The following is an 18106-nucleotide window of genomic DNA, read 5'->3' as shown; positions in this document are numbered from 1 at the left end:
AAAATAAAAGAAAATATTGTATATCCAAAGACAATGTAAACAGAGTTAAAAGTTACTAATAGAATTGGATAAAATATTTCCAAATGCTATATCTGAAGGTATATTAATATTCCAACTAGAAATCCTAAAAATTAACAACAATAAAGGCAAACAATACAACTTAGAGATAGGTAAAAGACTAACATAAATAATGAATCTCCACAGATAACCAATCTTAGTTGTCTGTTGGATGGAAACTCTTGTTTCTCTGGTTCTGGTGAGTGTTACCTATTTCTTCTTTGTAGTTAATCTCTTTGAGTATTTTCTCTAGCGCTGGTTTTGAAGACATAAATTCCTTCAGTTTCTGTTTGTCATGGAAGCTTCTTATTTCTCCATCTAATTTGATAGAAAGTTTTGCTGGATAGGAAATTTTTGGCTGGAAGTTGTTTTCTTTCAGAGTTTGGAATATGTTACTCCAAGCCGTTCTGGCTCTCATGACTTGGTTTGGGAAGTCTGGAGTGATTCTAATTGGTTTGCCTCTGAATTTCACTTGGCCCTTTGTTTTTGTTGCCTTTAAGATTCTCTGCTTGGCTTCCACATTGGTCATTTTGACAATTATATGGCGTGGGGATCCTCTTCTCCGATCCTGTCTAAAGGGAGTTCTATAAGTTTCCTGGATCTGTGTATCAACCTCTTGCTCTATGTTTGGAAAATTTTCTGCTATTACTTCCTTGAAGAGATTGTTGATCCCTTTGGTTTCACTTTCTTTTCCCTCCTCTATTCCAATTATTCTTAGGTTAGCTCTCTTAAAATGGGCCCATATTTCTTCAATGTCAGATTCCTGCTGTCGGATATTTTTTTCTAGATTAGAAACTATGCGTTCATTTTTGGAATGATCATCTTCTAAGAGCAAGATTCTGTTCTCCATGTGGTCTAATCGGTTGTTTGTGCTTTGAATTGAGGCCTTTACTTCATTAATTGCATCCTTTATCTCTTTTTGGCTCTCTCTGAGTTCTTTTCGAAGCACCTCTATTATTTCTACAGTTATTTTCCTGATTTGATCTTCTAGAAATCTCTGATTTTCTGTTTTATCAGGTTCTGATGTTGTGGGGTTGTGCACATTCATTACTTCAGTGTTATTCCTCTTTCCCATGATTTCGGAGGTTTGTGCCTTCTCTGGGTTCTTCCCTTGGGTCACTATGGCTTCACTTAAGGTGCTCTGGATCTCGAGTCTGTATTATCTCAGACCCTACTACTCCTTTACTGGGTTGTATCACAGAGTCTCCGACCCAGGGAGTCGATAGAGGCTGCTTTAAACTATGGGGGGTGCCAGGTTGCACACTCTCCTATGGTGTGATATCTCTGCCACCACCACTCCCTCACTGGGTCAAGTCCCAGGAGGCACAATACTGCGATTTCTCCTCTGTGGCCCGCAATTTGACTCACTGTTCTTGAGTACGTAGATGTAGCTGTACTGGACTCAGTGAATTCACTGCTGCTGCCGCCGCCGGTGGCAATATGGCGCCTCTGCCACGCCCTCGGCCATGAGGCTGGCGTATTTTTTCTTCTCTGGTTTTGATTTCCACTCTGAATCCCTGCAGCGTGTGCTGAGCTCAGCCACTGGGAGCTTTAAATGCTGTCTGCGCCAAAAGATCCCGCCTGACTGTTCCGCATCGGCTCACCTCGGCTTGCTGTAGCCGTCCGCTGAGTTCGCCGCTGCCGCCGGCAGTATGGCGCTGCTGCCGCGTCCTCGGGCGCGTGTGTCTCCTCTGTGGCCCTGAGCTCTGTTCTCAGTCCGCTTTCTCTCTGGAGCCTGGTGGTTTTTTTGTTTTTCTGGTGATGGTGTTTTCTGGCTATGAAAGGCGCTCTTTTTGTGGTAATGGAGAATGGTTGTTAGCGGGACTCTTAAGCCCCACTTTTCTCGGTCGCCATCTTCCCGGAAGTCACATATTGATCTTATGGACATAGTTTTGATGAATCATTAGATGTAGTTAAAAATAAAAATAATAAAAAATGAAAATGTAGGCAAACAGCATCTGACAATAAGAAAAGTTTTATTTTTGTTCCCAGCTTTTATTCACCTTTATTGAATTTACTAAAGAACGTACTCTTTTCCAAAGTGATTATTTAAGTAAGAGTTTACATCATCACTAAAACTTGAATCATTGTATTATTTCATTTTTTGTGAACATGGTAGGGATGCAATGATATACCTCATCGTAGTCTGATGTTTCATTTCCAGAATCCTGATATGACTGAGACTGTCTTCATGTTTCTGGTCATTTGGATTTCCTTTCACATTGTCATTTAAAGCCTTTTGTACAAATTTCTATTAACTGTTTCTTTCTTCCTGGCTCATAAGAATCAATTAATATTCCAGGTACTAGTAAAAACTGCTGTTTTTACCAGTTACATGTGTTGCAAATATCTTCTCCCACTTGATGAAGAAAACATTTCGGTTGATGCTATGTACATATACAAAATTATCAATGCCAATCTCAACATCATGTATGGCGAGGGGGAAGGGTGTGGGGTGGGAGCTGGGGGAAGCTAATGCTATGTGCATATATGTCTCTACAGCTCTGAACTTCATTATGATATGTGATTACAATGTACCGATAAAATATATTTAAAATGTTCTCCTAAGTTTTTCTGTTTGACCCTCTAAGTAAGAGTATTACTCTTATTACTATTCCTTATAGTTTTACTATACTTGCTAAAAATGCTCCAAACTAAAATGATTTTTTAAAAAAGTGGGCTAGATTAGACAAAACAGATAATAAAGGATGTGGAGAGATTCCAGGTAGAGAAAGCAAGAGTGAAAGCAATAAAGAGAAGCATCTCGATTGGCTAACAGACCAATTACAATTTTTTAAAATTTATTGGTGCGTTGTAATCATACATCATTACGAGATACAGGAGGGCAGTGGCGTACATGTACACATCACTCATTTGCCCTTCCTCAATTCCATCCCTCCCCTTCTCAGGTTCTGCTTAGTGACTGACTTTGATATGTTTGTGAATGTACATCATGCACATTTTATTTTAAATCACTATCTTTACTACATGATACATTCAATTAAATGGATCACCCAAATGAAAATAATTTAGTATTTAGTGTTGAAAATAATACTTAGGCAAGATAGAAAACAAATATGGTACTTTTCAACACATTAAATCAGCTTCACTGAATTTAACTTGATACATAATTTACATAAGCAAATCATACAGTCAAGAACCATAATGAGCTGGGCGTGGTGGCACACACTTGTAATCCCCGCGCTTGGGAGGCTGAGACAGGAGGATCACACAAGTTCAAAGCCAGCCTCAGCTACTCAGTGAGGTTCTCAGCAACTTAGTGAGACCCTGTTTCCAAATAAAATATAAAATAGGTCTAGAAGTATAGCCAGGAGGTAGAAAGTCCCTGGGTTTCATCCTCAGTACCACACACACATACACACAAAAAGAACCATGAGACAGCTTTGTATCTGCCGTGGTATACAATAACATCAGGTATGCCTAGCATGATAAATAAGTATTAATCCTAGTTTTAAATGTTAATTTAGTAATTTAAACCATTTCACTACTTTGGACAAAAACTTTATAAGATCCTTCATTAAGCTATCCCTCAAATATTATTTTCTTATATATTTAGATAATGAGCTAAAGTACTGAAAGTAGGAAAATAAAAATATAAAAAAGATTCAGTTCCTTAAAATAATAACAGAATAGCTTCCATCTTTATGTTCCAAATAATAATTGTTTTTTTTAATGAGAATTCATTGAAAGAACAAAAGTGTTTAGAGTCAGTACTAAACCTAACTACTGTTAAATTGTCTTCTTTCATAAATATTAAAAAAACTGTGACAGGCAATAAGTGAAAGGTTTTAATACATATTAATCTTAAACTTCATATTTTTTCTTGAAGATTAAAATGAAAATAAAGTGAGTTATCAATTTATTTTTTTAAATAAATTTGTAGGAAGTGCAAACATAAATGCCCAGGCATGAAATACTGCTATTTAAGAGTCCTATATTAAGGTGGAGGATGTAGTTTGGTGATACAGCCCTTGCTTAGTATGCACAAAGCCCTGGACTCAATTTCTAGTACTGCAAAATAAATAAATAAATTAATTAATAAAAGCAAGTCCTATATTCAGGAAAAAACTATTTTAAATCTTAGACTAAATATTCTTAAAGTGAATCAAGTGCTTATTCATACACACACACACACACACACACACACACACACACACACACATATATGTTGGTGGTACTGGGGTTCCTGGAAGCCCTTCTACCTTCGGGCTACACTCCCAGACCTATTTTATATTTTTATTTGGAAACAGGGTCTCTTAAGCCAGCACGGCTGGCTTCGAACCTGCGCAATCCTCCTGTCTCACCTCCCAAGCGCAGGGATTACAAGTGTGTGCCACCATGCCTGGCATTCATAAAATAATTTTAAATAAGAAAAAAATGAATAATATTTTAAGCAGAAGTCCTTCTAATATATACAGCACTGTGATATTATTTTCTTGAAGGTAGTAAAAGCACTTATGCTATTTTGGTAAAGCTAATATTTTTTTATAGAACTTATAAATTTTAACTATGAATGTTCATGAAGTACCTAAAGACAGAGGATCAAATATATCAGTCCAATGCCACAAAAATGGTCAAATGATGAAAATTTCTTATGCTAAAATATGAACCTCTGCCAGGTGTGGTGGTGCACACTTGTAATCCCCGCGCTTGGGAGGCGGAGACAGGAGGATTGCGCAGGTTCGAAGACAGCCTCGCTGGCTTAAGATACCCTGTTTCCAAATAAAAATATAAAATAGGTCTGGGAGTATAGCCCAGAGGTAGAAGGCCCCTGGGTTCCATCCCCAGTACCACCACAAAAACAAAAACAAAAACAAAAACCAACAAAAAATAAAATATGAACCTCTGAGAGCCCTGTTTTCATTTTCACTATAAAAGTAATAAAGAAATCACTTTCTGATTCCATTTCTAACTTTTCTTTCTAAAATTATCTCTAACAGGATAGATTCCTAGTTGATGCATAAGAGAAACAAAATTTTCACGATTATAAAGAAAATATACAGAAGTAAATTACACATATATGTTCTGAATTCTTAGGAAAGGAAATGTCATTTGAGGAATGACATTTGCCTGCACTAACTTCATTAAATGAATATACAAACTTAAAGTGAGGAAAAGTAAATTCATTGATTACATAATAACAAGCTTTGATAAAAAATTATTGATAAGATGTTCAATGTTCATTTAAAAAATATATCAAGGGTGTGTCTGGGATTATTTGGTTTTATTTTCTTTGATGCTGAATATTTTGCCATTGGTCCTGACCTAGAATGAAAAAAGAACACAGAATCAAAATGCAGAAGATTTTTTAAAAAAATTAATCTTTAATTTGATGATTTATAAATTTAACATCTCTAATAATAACTCTCCTAAAACAGAATGATTTTAGAACTAGCTTCATTAGAGTTCAAATTAGTCATACCTTTTTGTTTTTGCTACAGTCTTCTGTACTCTGCTTGAGCTACCTGTATTAGAAGAAAAGTCAAGAAATTCCATAATGAAAAACATGAAATAATTGAAAAACTGTATAATAATTAAAAAGTTAAAACTGATTAAAGATACTAAAAACTTAATTGGTACTATATACTTCATATTTATATATGCAGAAACTAACTTTATAGCATAATTACTTTGTAATTTACTTAGTTTTACTAGCATTACACTTAATCTTATTTTTGGAATTTGGCTTGAGTCAGCACTACCGAAAAACAAGTTCAGGAGGCTTCCTGGCTATGTAAATATAGTTAATTTGCCGCTGTGCCTTTGCAAACGTTTTCTAAAGGAATTTCTTCTTTGATTGGGTCACTTAGTTCCTTAAACCTTTGAGTTTATTCTGTGCTAAATCAAAATAAACTCAAATTGGAGTTTTTCCTAAATCCCAAAGCTACTGGCGTGAGTTAATTCTAACCTATGGTCAGGTTAACTTTTTCCTAACTGGCAATATATACAAACTACCATTTTAATAAGTATGTGTTTCAGAATTAACAGCCCTAGTAATTTAAATAAAACATATTCCTAGAAAATCTTCTTCTAAAAATGAATACAAACTTACCAAGACTTCTGGAGCTGTCTTTGGGCTGGTTAACTGGATCAACGTTGTCAGTTTTCAGTTCTTGGATGATATCTTTGTTTAAGCAAACATCCACATGCACATTGAACAGGACAAGATCAGAAGTCTTTTGTTCTATGTTACAAATAGGACAAACTAGACCTTGGCCTGCTGTCATTTCATATAAACCAGACTGAAGAGATTCTTGCCTACCTAATAACCCAATGTCTTCATTTTCCAATGAAACAGTACAAGACTTGCATGGAAGGCTGGAACAGTCCTCCTTGTTATGGTTATTTCTTAAAGTCTCTATACTTTCTGTTTCAGATGAGTTATCTCTTGTTGCTACCAAATCTACTGAAGTGATTTCTACATTTTTCTGATGGGTTTCACAATGTTGCTTTTCACAAAGCGAAAAAGAATGGTATGCATTCTCTTTGAGTTTTACTTTTGTAGAGGGAACTTGTGAACAAGAGGACATTTTAGAGTTCTCACTGATTGATGATCCATCAAGACACGCATCTACATGTTTATTAAAGGCTTCTAGACTGATGTTTCCTTGCTCCCTAAAGCAAACCGGACAAGTAAATATCTGGAAGGTATCTGAATTCTCTGATGTTTCTAAATTCTCACTCATTTTTTTCTTTAAAACTTGGAGTGGTTGTGATGTCTGTAAACTTTGTTTATCCACAGTGTCACATTTTGATGTGTCCTGGTGGCTCCATTTCCTTTCAGATCGTTTTTTATCAAAGAAACTCTTCTTATTAGATGTTTCTAGAGGTTTTACAAACTTATTGTTGTCAGTTTTCTCTAGGATACACCCAGTGGGTGACAGGGCTTGATTTCCAGCCCGTAGAAAGCCAATGATGCTCCTTTGTTGGTGTTTCTTGTCTTCTTCATTGGGAAAACTAGATATCCGAACACCTAAAATAAGCCAATCACAGTTAATCAATTCCAAATTCAACAAAGTTAATTCATTCCCAGTGCATAAATATATTTTACATAATACTTTTGTGACTTATATACAAAAGGCTGATTACAGAGAAATAATAAACAATGTTGGATATATTTTCTTTTTTTGTGTGGTGCTGAGGAACCCCACGGCCTTGTTCCAGTAAGAAAAGTACAATCTTAATTGGTCCATACTGGAATTAAACTAATAATCATTGCTGCACATGAATCAGATTCTAAAAAATGGCAGCAAAAAATTAAAAAACATCCCTGTTAAACAGGGTTAAGAAAAAACATCCCTGTTAAACAGGGTTAAGAAATAATATGGAGGTGAGAATATTTCCAAAGTTGATTTTTTAGAAAGCAGTCTAGTAGATTTGAAAAACAGGGGAAAAGGTGGGAAGCAAGCCATACCCATTAGTCTTAATCTCAAGGGATGTGGAAAATCTGCGTCAATTTCTGTTCTTAGCAACTCCTTAGCAATGGAAAATATTTCTTCTGCCGTAGAGACAAGAGATGAAACTGTGGATGCACGAGTTTTTACTTCAAAATTCACATTCTTCAGCTTGATGGTAACAGTTCTACCCTATAACATATATAATACATTATTATTTAAGGTTTTCTAATCTCTAGAGAAAAGTTATTTATAGATGAAAAAAAGACAGGTCTTTATATACATATAAAAAATGGAAGTATAACCAATTATTTATAAAACATGGTAATGAAGACTATCACAAAGAATAATTAAAATCTGCAAGTAATTTCAAAATCTCATATAAGAAAGTAATTGTTATTTCCCTTGCAAAACAAATATTTATAAGCTACCTTTATATAAAGGGCAAAGTTAACTGATTTTTTTTTATTAAATCTTTTTAAAACGTTAATTCAGGCTGGGCATGGTGGCGCACACTTGTAATCCCTGTGCTTGGGAGGCTGAGACAGGAGGAACGCACAGGTTCGAAGCCAGCCTTGCTGGCTTAAGAGACCCTGTTTCCAAATAAAAATATAAAAAAGGTCTGGGAGTGTAGCCTTGAGGAAGAAGGGTTTCCAGGAACCCCAGTACCACAAAAAAAAAAAAAGTTAATTCAGTACCTAAAAAGCAAGAAAATCTTTGTAAAGGTATCACATTGAAAAGGTCTTATAGATAGCTTACACTTATTTTTTGCCTACTACATGCTAGATACTATGTTAAGTAATTTATTTGTAAAAACTGTCTTTACAATTGGTGTCTTACAAGTTTAGAGTTTGATTTGGGGTGATGATGTTAGAAACACAACAATGTGAATGTAGAAGCGAGCAAACCCAGCCTGAGGGACATGCTGCCGGATGTCTGGCCAGCATTCCTCAAGAATTTCAAAGTCATGAAAAAGAAGAAAAGACTAGCAAGCTGTCACAGACCAGAGGAGGCTAGAGAGATATGACAATTAAGTGCCACGTAGTTCCTTGGATTGGATCCTGGAACAGTGAGGTACTTAAGAGAAAAATGAGTAAAATCCAAATAAAACCTAAAGTTTAGTTAATAACAATATGCTAATGTCACTTTCTTAGTATTGATAAATGTACTATGATATTATAAAATGTTAATCGTTGAGAAAACTAGGCGAAAGGTGCACTGAAAATCTCTGTATTCTTTTTCTAACTTTTCAATAAGTCTAAAATGATTATAAAGTTAAATGTTTATTTAAAATATTTTTAAAAAGGACTCTTTATACTCAAGGTATGATAGAGCATAATTATAATTAAAATGCTTATCTGTCCAGTTTCTGAAATAACTTTTTAATACTTTTGTATTAAGCTTTGTAATAATTCTACCTCTAATTTGAGAATGTTGAAAAAATACTAAACATGAATTACTGTGAGGGAAAATTATGAAACAGAAATCAGGCTTTTGTTCTAAATGTGTTAAGCAACTTGGATTAGAGCTTTAAAACACAATGCCTGTTCTAGAAGGTCAGTGTCTATGTGAGAAAAACATTAAAGAATGATGGGGAAGGCATACAGTCCTAGGAAAATCCTTCCCTTTGCCTTTTTCTCTAGGGCTAATATAACCCTGACTTTGTACTTACTCTATGTACTCCTGAGGTGTACAGCTATCTAATTATACTGGAACCATCCCAGTTTCACAAGCTGCTTTTTCATAGAATGATCTCATCACAGACTTCACATACGGGTCAGAACTGTATTTCTCGCTGATTGCTGGGGAGAGGAATACTCTGTTCTAACACTAATTCGTATTCAGCTTTAAGAAGTGTGCAATCTAACTTGTTTTAAGTAGCATCATCAAAAAATTTAAAAACCAAGAACACCACAGAAGAATATAGTACCTTAAGTCCTTCCTTTTGGAGATCTTGAGCAAGTTCACAGCAAAGTTCCTGGCACAAGCTGTACTGTTCTTCTGCTTTACTTATCTCACTGAATGTCCTAGAGAGGTAAAAATGATTTTGGTGTTCAATGTAAACCATAACTCAAGATAATCTGAAAATTATATTTAAATGGCCTATCAATTTGTATTTTCTGCAGTACAAAATAAAGTTTTTTGATGAACAAAGGTATATTTAAGTAAAAACATCTATGGTCTCTATAAATAATAGAAAACCATTTAGATAGGCAAACTGATCAGCAAAGAAGCATCTTTATGCTCTTGTTTGCTCTATTATATTTTAAAAAAGGTTTAGCCACCAAAAGATAATAATGCTCCCAGAACTTTTAACACAGTAGGGCATATGTGCATATAGATTCTGCTACAAAGGACTATTTTTTAAAAGTACAGATGAGAAAATTATTCCTAAGTAGATTTAAGAGGTTTGTTCATGATTCCAGGCAATGTTGTCTAGTAAGTAATTGAAAATAGAGGGCTGGTAGGAATAAATGTAGAAATTTGGAATTCATCGTCAAGAGTATTTAGTGATTATATTAACATAAACGAAGACACTAAAGTGATCAGAGCAATGAGTATAAAACCCTGAGCAAATGCGTACTCAGCAGCATTCCTTCCTATCCCTATCCCAGTTACTTGGTTCTCCTCCAGAGTGGCAACCAACACTGTCACCTTCTTATTGTTATGAATTCTTTTGAGATATTCCATACTGCTATGATTTGTATATGATTTGAGTATGTCTCCTAAAGGTTCATGTGTTGAAATTTAATCAACAGTGTGAGGTATTAAGAAGGTAGAAAGTGCCAGGTGTGGTGGTGCACGATTATTGGGGAGGCTGAGACAGGAGGATTGCAGGTTTGTGGCAAGCCTCAGCAACGTGTGAGGCCCTCACAACTTAGTTGAGACCCTGTTTGGAAGGTCTGTTTCAAGGTGTGGTGGCACACACCTGTGATCCTAGTGCTTGGGAGGCTGAGACAGGAGGATCAAAATAAATAAAATAGGGCTAGGGGTGTAGCTCAGAGGTAGAATAAATGTCCCTGGGTTCAATCCCCAATGCTGAAAAAAAAAAAAAAAAAAAAGGTAGAAACCACGAAACCATATGACTATGGTGTTTAGAGGTAGAACCTTTGGGAGTTAAAAAGATTAGATAATGTCATCAGGGTGGAGCCCCCATGATTGGTAACTTTAAGGAGAGGGAGAGAGAACAGGAGAAATATAGACATGGCTTTCTGTCTCTGGTGATCTGGTTATGTTTTGCCCCACCTGCCTTGGCACAGTAAAAAGGCCATCAAGGCCATCAACTGATACATGGCTTTCCCACTTGAAATTCCAGGCTAAAGGAATCTCTTTTCTTTAAAAGTTATTCAGCTTCAAGTACTTTGTCACAGTAACTAAAAATCGGCTAATATATATGTATAAGCAAACAATATTTTCCCTCATTTTTTACATAAATATTAGAATGCTACTACATACATTGTTTACCAGCTTGCTTTTCTCAATTTCTTGATGAATAGTCCCAATGTGTAAATAATTGCCTCATTTTATATGGAATCATAACATTCTAATTTAAAGCTGTATCACTTAACCAATTCTCTATTCATGGATATTTAAGCCATTTTCAATCTTTTGTTGGCACAAAAATGCACTGAACCAGGTGTGGTGGTGCATGGCTGTAATTCCAGCTACTGGACAGCTGAGGGAGGAGGATTGCAAGTTCATGGTCCGTCTGGACAACTAAGCGAGACCCTGTCTCAAACTAAAATAAAACAAAAGGTCTGGGATATAGCTCAGTGGTGAAGCACCCTGGGGTTCAATCCTTAGTATCACATCAAAAGGGAGAAAGGAAAAGAAAAGAAGAAAACAACTATAACAAATAACCTTGAGTATGTATAAAATGGCATGTGATTATATCTGTTAAATGAATTCCTGAAATAGAACTCAGGGACTGGAGTACATATTCAATCTGTGATTCTAACAGATATTACCAAATTTCTTGCCCTTGTGATAGGCCAAATAATGGTCCTTAAAGATATCTACATCCTAATCCCTGGAACCTGTGAATCAGGTACTTTACATGGCAAAAGGGACTTTGCAAATGTAAGTAAATTATGATGGATAGATTATCCTGGAGTATCCAGGTGTGCCCACTGTAATCCCAAGAGTCTTTATAAAATGGGGGGGGGGCAGGAGAGTCAAAGCCAGAGAAATAGATGATGCTGGGACTATGAGCCAAGGATGCAAGCAGTCTCTAGAAACCTTTGGTTAAGAGACAAATTCTGCCCTAGAGCCCCCAGAAGGGATGTAGTCCAACCAACAACTAAAATTTAGGATTTATGACCTTCAGAATGGTAAAAATAAAATAAAATAAAACAAGCCAGGCATGGTGGTATACGTTTGTAATCCCAGCATTCGGGAGGTTGAGATAGGACGAGTCTCTGTTCACGGCCAGCCTCAGCTCAAGATTTTATCTGACTTCCAAACAAGATTGTAATCCCAATAAACTATATAATCTCTAAACTCTCTTTCACCAATAATATTTACTGCAGGTTGAGGCTCGTTTATTCAAGACGCTTAAGACAAGATGAATTTAGATTTCTTTATAATTTTAGAATATCTGCCTGTACATAATGAGATATGCTGGGGATGAGAACCAAGTCTAAACATGGATTCACTTGTGTTTCATATCCACATCGCCTGAAGGTACCTTTATATAGCATTTTTAGTGTGCCTGTGTTTTAGCTGCAACTGATTATGTAAAGTCAGGTGTGGAATTTAATTTTTCACTGGTGGTGGCATGTTGGTACTCAGAATGTTCTGGATTTTAAAGCATTTCAGATTTTCAGATTAGAGATGCTCAGCCTGTATTGAATGTCTCCACTCATTCAACCAATATTTGAAGAGTTTCAAGAATTCCCATGGTTACTTCTTAAGTTTCCCAAGTAAATGCTCAATTCTTCTTATACATAAGAGTAAATATTATGATTAAAAACCCTAAAATTCTTAGTGTTTTACTAAATAGAAGTAAAACCAACATTTAAAAAAATAATCATGTGAACTTCCCCCCCACTGAAGATGCAGCATGCCAAGATAATAAGACACTGGACCAAGGTGTTTACTCCAGGAGTGTGAGCTACTCAAAATTGTTATTGTGATTTGCAAATAAGTTTTTCAGTGATATACTACTAAAATTAATTTAAAAACCAGTTTAAAATGACATTAATTATGAACAACAATAAATAACAAAATATTACCTCTCAACGCTCATACTTTTCCTTTCTCCATCCCTTAAATGGAAAAAAAAAATTATTTTCTTTGTCAAAACAGACTGAGGCCCTATCAGAACTTCAAAGTCTAAATATCAAAACTCACAATTTATAAGAACCAATAGGAGGCAACAATGCAGTTATAGGCTATAATCAAACCCTAATTTGACATCATTTGGCAGCTAGTATATTATTAGCTTCTCTTGCCTATAAACCTATTCATTTTTCATTGATATCACTGTACAAAATCTCAGAATGTGGGGCAGAGCAATAGGAAGAAGATTGGGATCTGAACCAGATAGTATGGCTCGATTCTAGCTGCTGTGATAGGAGAAACTGACTCCAAAACGTTGGAATGAAGCCAAGCATACTGGCACATATCTGTAATCCAGTCCTTGGGAGGCTGAGATGGCAGGATCAATTTCAAGGCCCGCTTCAGCAACTCAGTGAGACCCTATTTCAAAATTAAAATAGAAAGGATTTGGGGGTATAGTTCAGAAGTAGAATAAGAAATAGAAAGGGCTTAGAGACATAGCTCAGAGGTAAAATGCCCCTGGGTTTAATTCCAGGTACAAAAAAAAAAAAAAAAGTTGAAATAACATGTAGATTATTCATTTTCTAAATATCTAGAGAAAGCATTATAACTCAAACAAGCAGTGTTTTGGAACTTGGGGATATAGAAATGAGTAAAAAGGAGCAAGTATCTGTCCTTAAGAAACTTATATCCCAGTGGAAGGAGCTCGATAGGCAAATACATAAATAGGGGTGAAGTACTCAGATTAAACACAAAGCAGAGTAGGGGAATAGAAAAATATGGCTTGAGGGAAAGACAGACCTGCTATTTTAATCATAAATCACCTATGAAGTTCACTTAAAAGCCTTTCCTACATCTCTATAAATAACACAGGTTAATATATGCTATGTTATATCAAAGTCAGTCACTAAGCCATGCATGGGAAGGAGGCATTGGGAGGGAATGGGGTGGGAATCGGGTAAGAGCTAATTGGGTAATGTGTACATGTATGTCTCCACCATCTTTTATCCCATTAAGATGTATGACTACATTGCACCAATAAAAATAAAAAAAGGTTTGTATCACCTATATATATGTACTATGTTATATCAGAACTATATTGCTTTCAAGTAGTACAGAAAGAAAAAGAAGAGAGCCTGGCAGGTGGTGCACGCTTACAATCCCAGTACTTGGGAGGCTGAGACAGGAGGCTTGCAGGTTCATGGCCAGCCTCAGCAACTTAGTGAGGCCTTCTGCAACGTAGTGAGACGAGACTCTGTTTCCAAATAAAAAATAAACCAGTCTGGTGGTATAGCTCAGAGGCAGAACGCCCGAATTCAACCCAGTACCACAAAAATAGAAATAAATAAAAGGATGCTTCACAATTTACCACATTGAACACTTTTCTAGGGCTGAACACTTTTCTAGGAGCTCAGAGGTAGAACATCCTTGGGTTCAATTCCCTGCAAAACACACACACACACACACACACACACACACACACACACACACACACACGATAATCTTTGGATCCATTTCTTGTTTTCTTCAAATACTAAATTATTTATAGTGCGGTGATATCTTCATCTTTCATTATATTCACTCAAGATCAAAATCAGTTAACTGTGACTTAAAAGAATAGAAAGCAGCAAGAGACGAGCGTAGAAACACAAGCCCTGCAATCTCAGTAAGATTCAACAGGCTTGCCGAGTGTGGTGGCGCTCCCTTGTAATCCCAGCATTCGGGAGGCTGAGACCGGAGGATCGCGGTTCGCGGACAGCCTCAGCTACTGAGGCCCTCTGCGACTCAGTGAGACCCAGTTTCAAAATAAACAACAAAAAATAGGGCAGGGGGTGTAGCTCGAAGGTTAAATGCCCCTGGGTTCCATCCCCAGATCCAAAGGGAAAAAAAAAAAAAAGATTCAACAGGCTTAATTGCCTACTCAGTCCCACAGGGATCCTAAGAAATTTTACTATCTTCCTTTTTCCTTCCCTCCTTACTTACCTCCCACTCCCCACCCCCGACTCTTTCATTTGTGGCACTGTAGATTTAACCCAGGGGCATTCTATCTCGAAGATATACCTCCAGTCCTTTTTAACTTTTTGCTTGAAACAAAGTCACATTAGTTTGCTGAGAGTCTTGTTAAGTTGCTGAGGTTGGTCTCGAACCAGTGATCCTCCTGTCTTGGCCTCCTAAGTACTGAGATTGTTGTAATTAATTAATTAATTAATTTTTGTACTGAGGATTGAAACCAGGGGTGTTCTACTTCTGAATTGCATCCCCAGCCCTATTTTTATTATTGTTTGGAAAGAGGCTCTCTCTAAATTCCTGGGGCTGGTCTTGAACCTGCGATCCCCCTGGCTCAGGCTCCCATGTTCTGAGATGACAAGCATACGCCACAACACCTGGCTCTAATCTTTTTCTTTCCATACTGCTTGAAAGCAAGGTATTTAGTTAAGGCTTTCATCAAAGAATCATTAAATCTCCTGGCTTAAAGGGTAAATTATGAAATATAAGCCATTTTTCTCTCCTCAATAACCTGACCACCAGCATTCCTCTTATGTTCTGACAAAGGACAGGCAGAGGCAGAAAAGAACATAACCATTGTTCCTCCTGTCCATCTACTCAACTGCTGAAGCCAGCAGTTAAAGAGTGAGTATTGCTTTTTCCTTTCCCTCCACATCCAAGCTGCTGACCTTAGCCCAAAAATTATATTTGGAATCAAATTAGTCTAAAAGGATTTTAAAACATGTTATCCTTACGGCCTCTATCTCAAAGGTTAAGACTGACATTGCAGCAAATTATAAAGAAAAAGCAGAATTTTTCTGCTGGTCGTGGTGGAGCGCGCTTGTAATCCTCATGCTTGGGAAGCTGAGACAGGAGGATCGCACAGGTTCTAAGCCAGCCTCAGCTACTTAGTGAGGCTCTCAGCAACTTAGTGAGACCCTGTTTCCAAAAAATATATAAAAAAGGTCTGGGAGTATAGCCCGGAGGTAGAAAGCCTCTGGGTTCAACTCCCAGTACCACCCCCCCCCCAAAAAAAAAGAAAAAGCAGAATTTTTATCTATATATATATAGATAGATACCTTGTCAGGTGTGTTGAACCTAGACCCAGGGAGATGTGAAGGAAATAATGCCAAGATGTTTCCGAGAAAAGGAGAGAAAGTAATGCCCTCTGTTGGTAGAGTTCTGTGCAAGTAATAATTCCAAGGGCCTTTAGCATTTTCTCTGTTACTTTTCCTATTCCAGAAACCTAGAAGAGAATCACAGGTATCATTAATAGATTTTAAATTAAACTCAGAAGTGAAAGTATAATCTGTGACTATCTTCACAAGTCATGCAAGAAAACTGCTTTTATTATTTTTGGTCACATTCCCTAAACGAGCATGAAATTTCTTTAAAGGCATTAGAAAAAGAGTCTTGTAGTCATATATAAAGGAAGAGTAGGATAAGCAAATTTAAATGCAACTCTTGCTGCAAGATTTATGAGTCTTTAATATACTGATGTAGACATAGTTAACCCACCCAAAGGTGGTACACTCTAAAGTTATTTGACCTCAGATAACAGAATACCTGTTCCTTGTTTGAAATACACATTAGAAAACACTACTTTATAACTGCATATTATACAGTAATCATACCATACATTATACTTTGACAGAACCTTTTTCTAAAAAAAAGCATTGAAAAATCTACTCATATACATTATGTTGAGTAAGAAAAGCAAATCCTAGACTATCATATAGTGTACAGTATAATTACTACAAAACAAAAGGACACATATATAGAAAAATCCATAAACTTTAAATAATAGTAAAATATAGCCTGTTATTGTTTTAAAGCTTTTCAGTAAAAAAAAAAAAAACTACCTGAAACAAAAAACATAAATCAAAATATAAATAACCTAATCAAAATGGGCAATTGAACAGAATAGAAATTTCTCAAAATAAAGAAATATAGCTAGGCATGGTGATGTACATTTATAATTCCAATTATTGGGAAGCTGAGACAGGGGTATTGCAGGTTTGTGGCCAGCCTCAGCAACTTATCAAGTCTCTCTGCAACTTAGAGAGACTCTGTTTCAAAATAAAAAATAAAAGCCGGGCATGGTGGTACACGCTTGAAATCCCAGTACTTGGAAGGCTGAGACAGGAGGATTGTGCAGATTCAAAGCTAGCCTCAGCTACTTAGTGAGGCTCTCAACAACTTAGTGAGAACTTGTTTCCAAATAAAATATAAAATAGTTCTGGAAGTGTAGCCCGGAGGTAGAAAGTCCCTGGGTTCCATCCCCAGTACCACACACACACACACACACACACCAAAAAAAAAAAATAAAATAAAATAAAAATAAATAAATAAATAGGGTGTATTCATTTTGAGTCACCCCTCCATGCCAGTCTGGTATGGAGCTGTATTTCTATTTTCTGTATTTCTATCTTTCTAATAAACTATTTTAAAAAATAATAATAAACCAGGTGTGGTGGCTCATGCTTATAATCCCAGCATTTGGGAGGCTGAGACCAGAGGATCACGGTTCGTGTACAGCCTTAGCTACTTAGTGAGGCACCTTGTAACTTAGTGAGACCCTGTTTCAAAATAAAAAATAAAAAATAGGGCAGGAGGTGTAGCTCGGAGGTTGAATGCCTCTGGGTTCCATCCCCAGACCCGCAAAATAAATAAATAAATAAATACATAAATAAATAAATAATAAAAAGGGGGCTGGGAATGTAGCATAGAGGTAGAATGCCCCTGGATTCAATCCCCAGTACCCCCCCCCCCACACACACACACACAAAGAAGTACAAATGGCCAGCAAAAATATTTTAAAAAGTTCATCATCATTAGCAATCAGGGAAATGCAAATCAAAACTATACCAAGATTTCACCTAACCCCAATTAGAATGGAAAAAATCAAGAAGACAAATAATAACAAATCTGGCAAGGATGTGATGTATAGAAAGAGGAATGCTTACACTCTGGGTGAGACTGTAAATTAGTACAACCACTATGGAAATCAGTATGGTGGTTCCTCAAAAGACTAGGTTAGAACTACACTCAGCTATATGACTCTTCATTATCTTTTCAAAAAGAATGAAAGTTCAGCCGGGCATGGTGGCGCACACTTGTAATCCCAACACTTGGGAGGCTGAGACAGAAGGATCGCACAGGTTCAAAGCCAGCCTCAGCTACTAAGTGAGGCTCTCAGCAACTTAGTGAGACCCTGTTCCCAAATAAAGTATAAAATAGGTCTGGGAGTATAGCCTGGAGGTAGAAAAGCACCTGGGTTCCACCCCCAGTACCAAAAAAAAAAAAAAAGAATTAAAGTTCAAGTGCTATAGTGATACACTGCATACTCATTTATAATAGTTCCACAA

The 18106-nt window shown here is 36.5% G+C and overlaps 1 protein-coding gene across 5 annotated transcripts in view; it reads right to left on the bottom strand.

Annotated features, from left to right (window-relative positions):
• Positions 1-5258: 5258 nt before the first annotated feature.
• Positions 5259-18106, bottom strand: part of POLK (DNA polymerase kappa) — a gene marked incomplete at both ends in the record, with an annotated part of 39864 nt that continues 27016 nt past the window's right edge. For 4 of the 5 annotated variants that reach the window (XM_080717799.1, XM_080717800.1, XM_080717803.1 and 1 more), the window contains 7 exons: positions 5259-5343; positions 5501-5543; positions 6131-7051; positions 7493-7664; positions 9403-9499; positions 12707-12739; positions 15818-15984. In XM_080717799.1, the coding sequence (XP_080573925.1) occupies positions 5259-5343; positions 5501-5543; positions 6131-7051; positions 7493-7664; positions 9403-9499; positions 12707-12739; positions 15818-15984 (1518 nt within the window). The remainder of the gene's footprint in view (positions 5344-5500; positions 5544-6130; positions 7052-7492; positions 7665-9402; positions 9500-12706; positions 12740-15817; positions 15985-18106) is intronic. The other variant, XM_080717801.1, reaches the window with a different exon arrangement.

Source organism: Muscardinus avellanarius (genome assembly GCF_963383645.1).
Source record: "Muscardinus avellanarius genome assembly, chromosome: 1".
Taxonomy (NCBI): domain Eukaryota; kingdom Metazoa; phylum Chordata; class Mammalia; order Rodentia; family Gliridae; genus Muscardinus; species Muscardinus avellanarius.
This window is presented reverse-complemented; position numbering and strand designations above follow the sequence as displayed.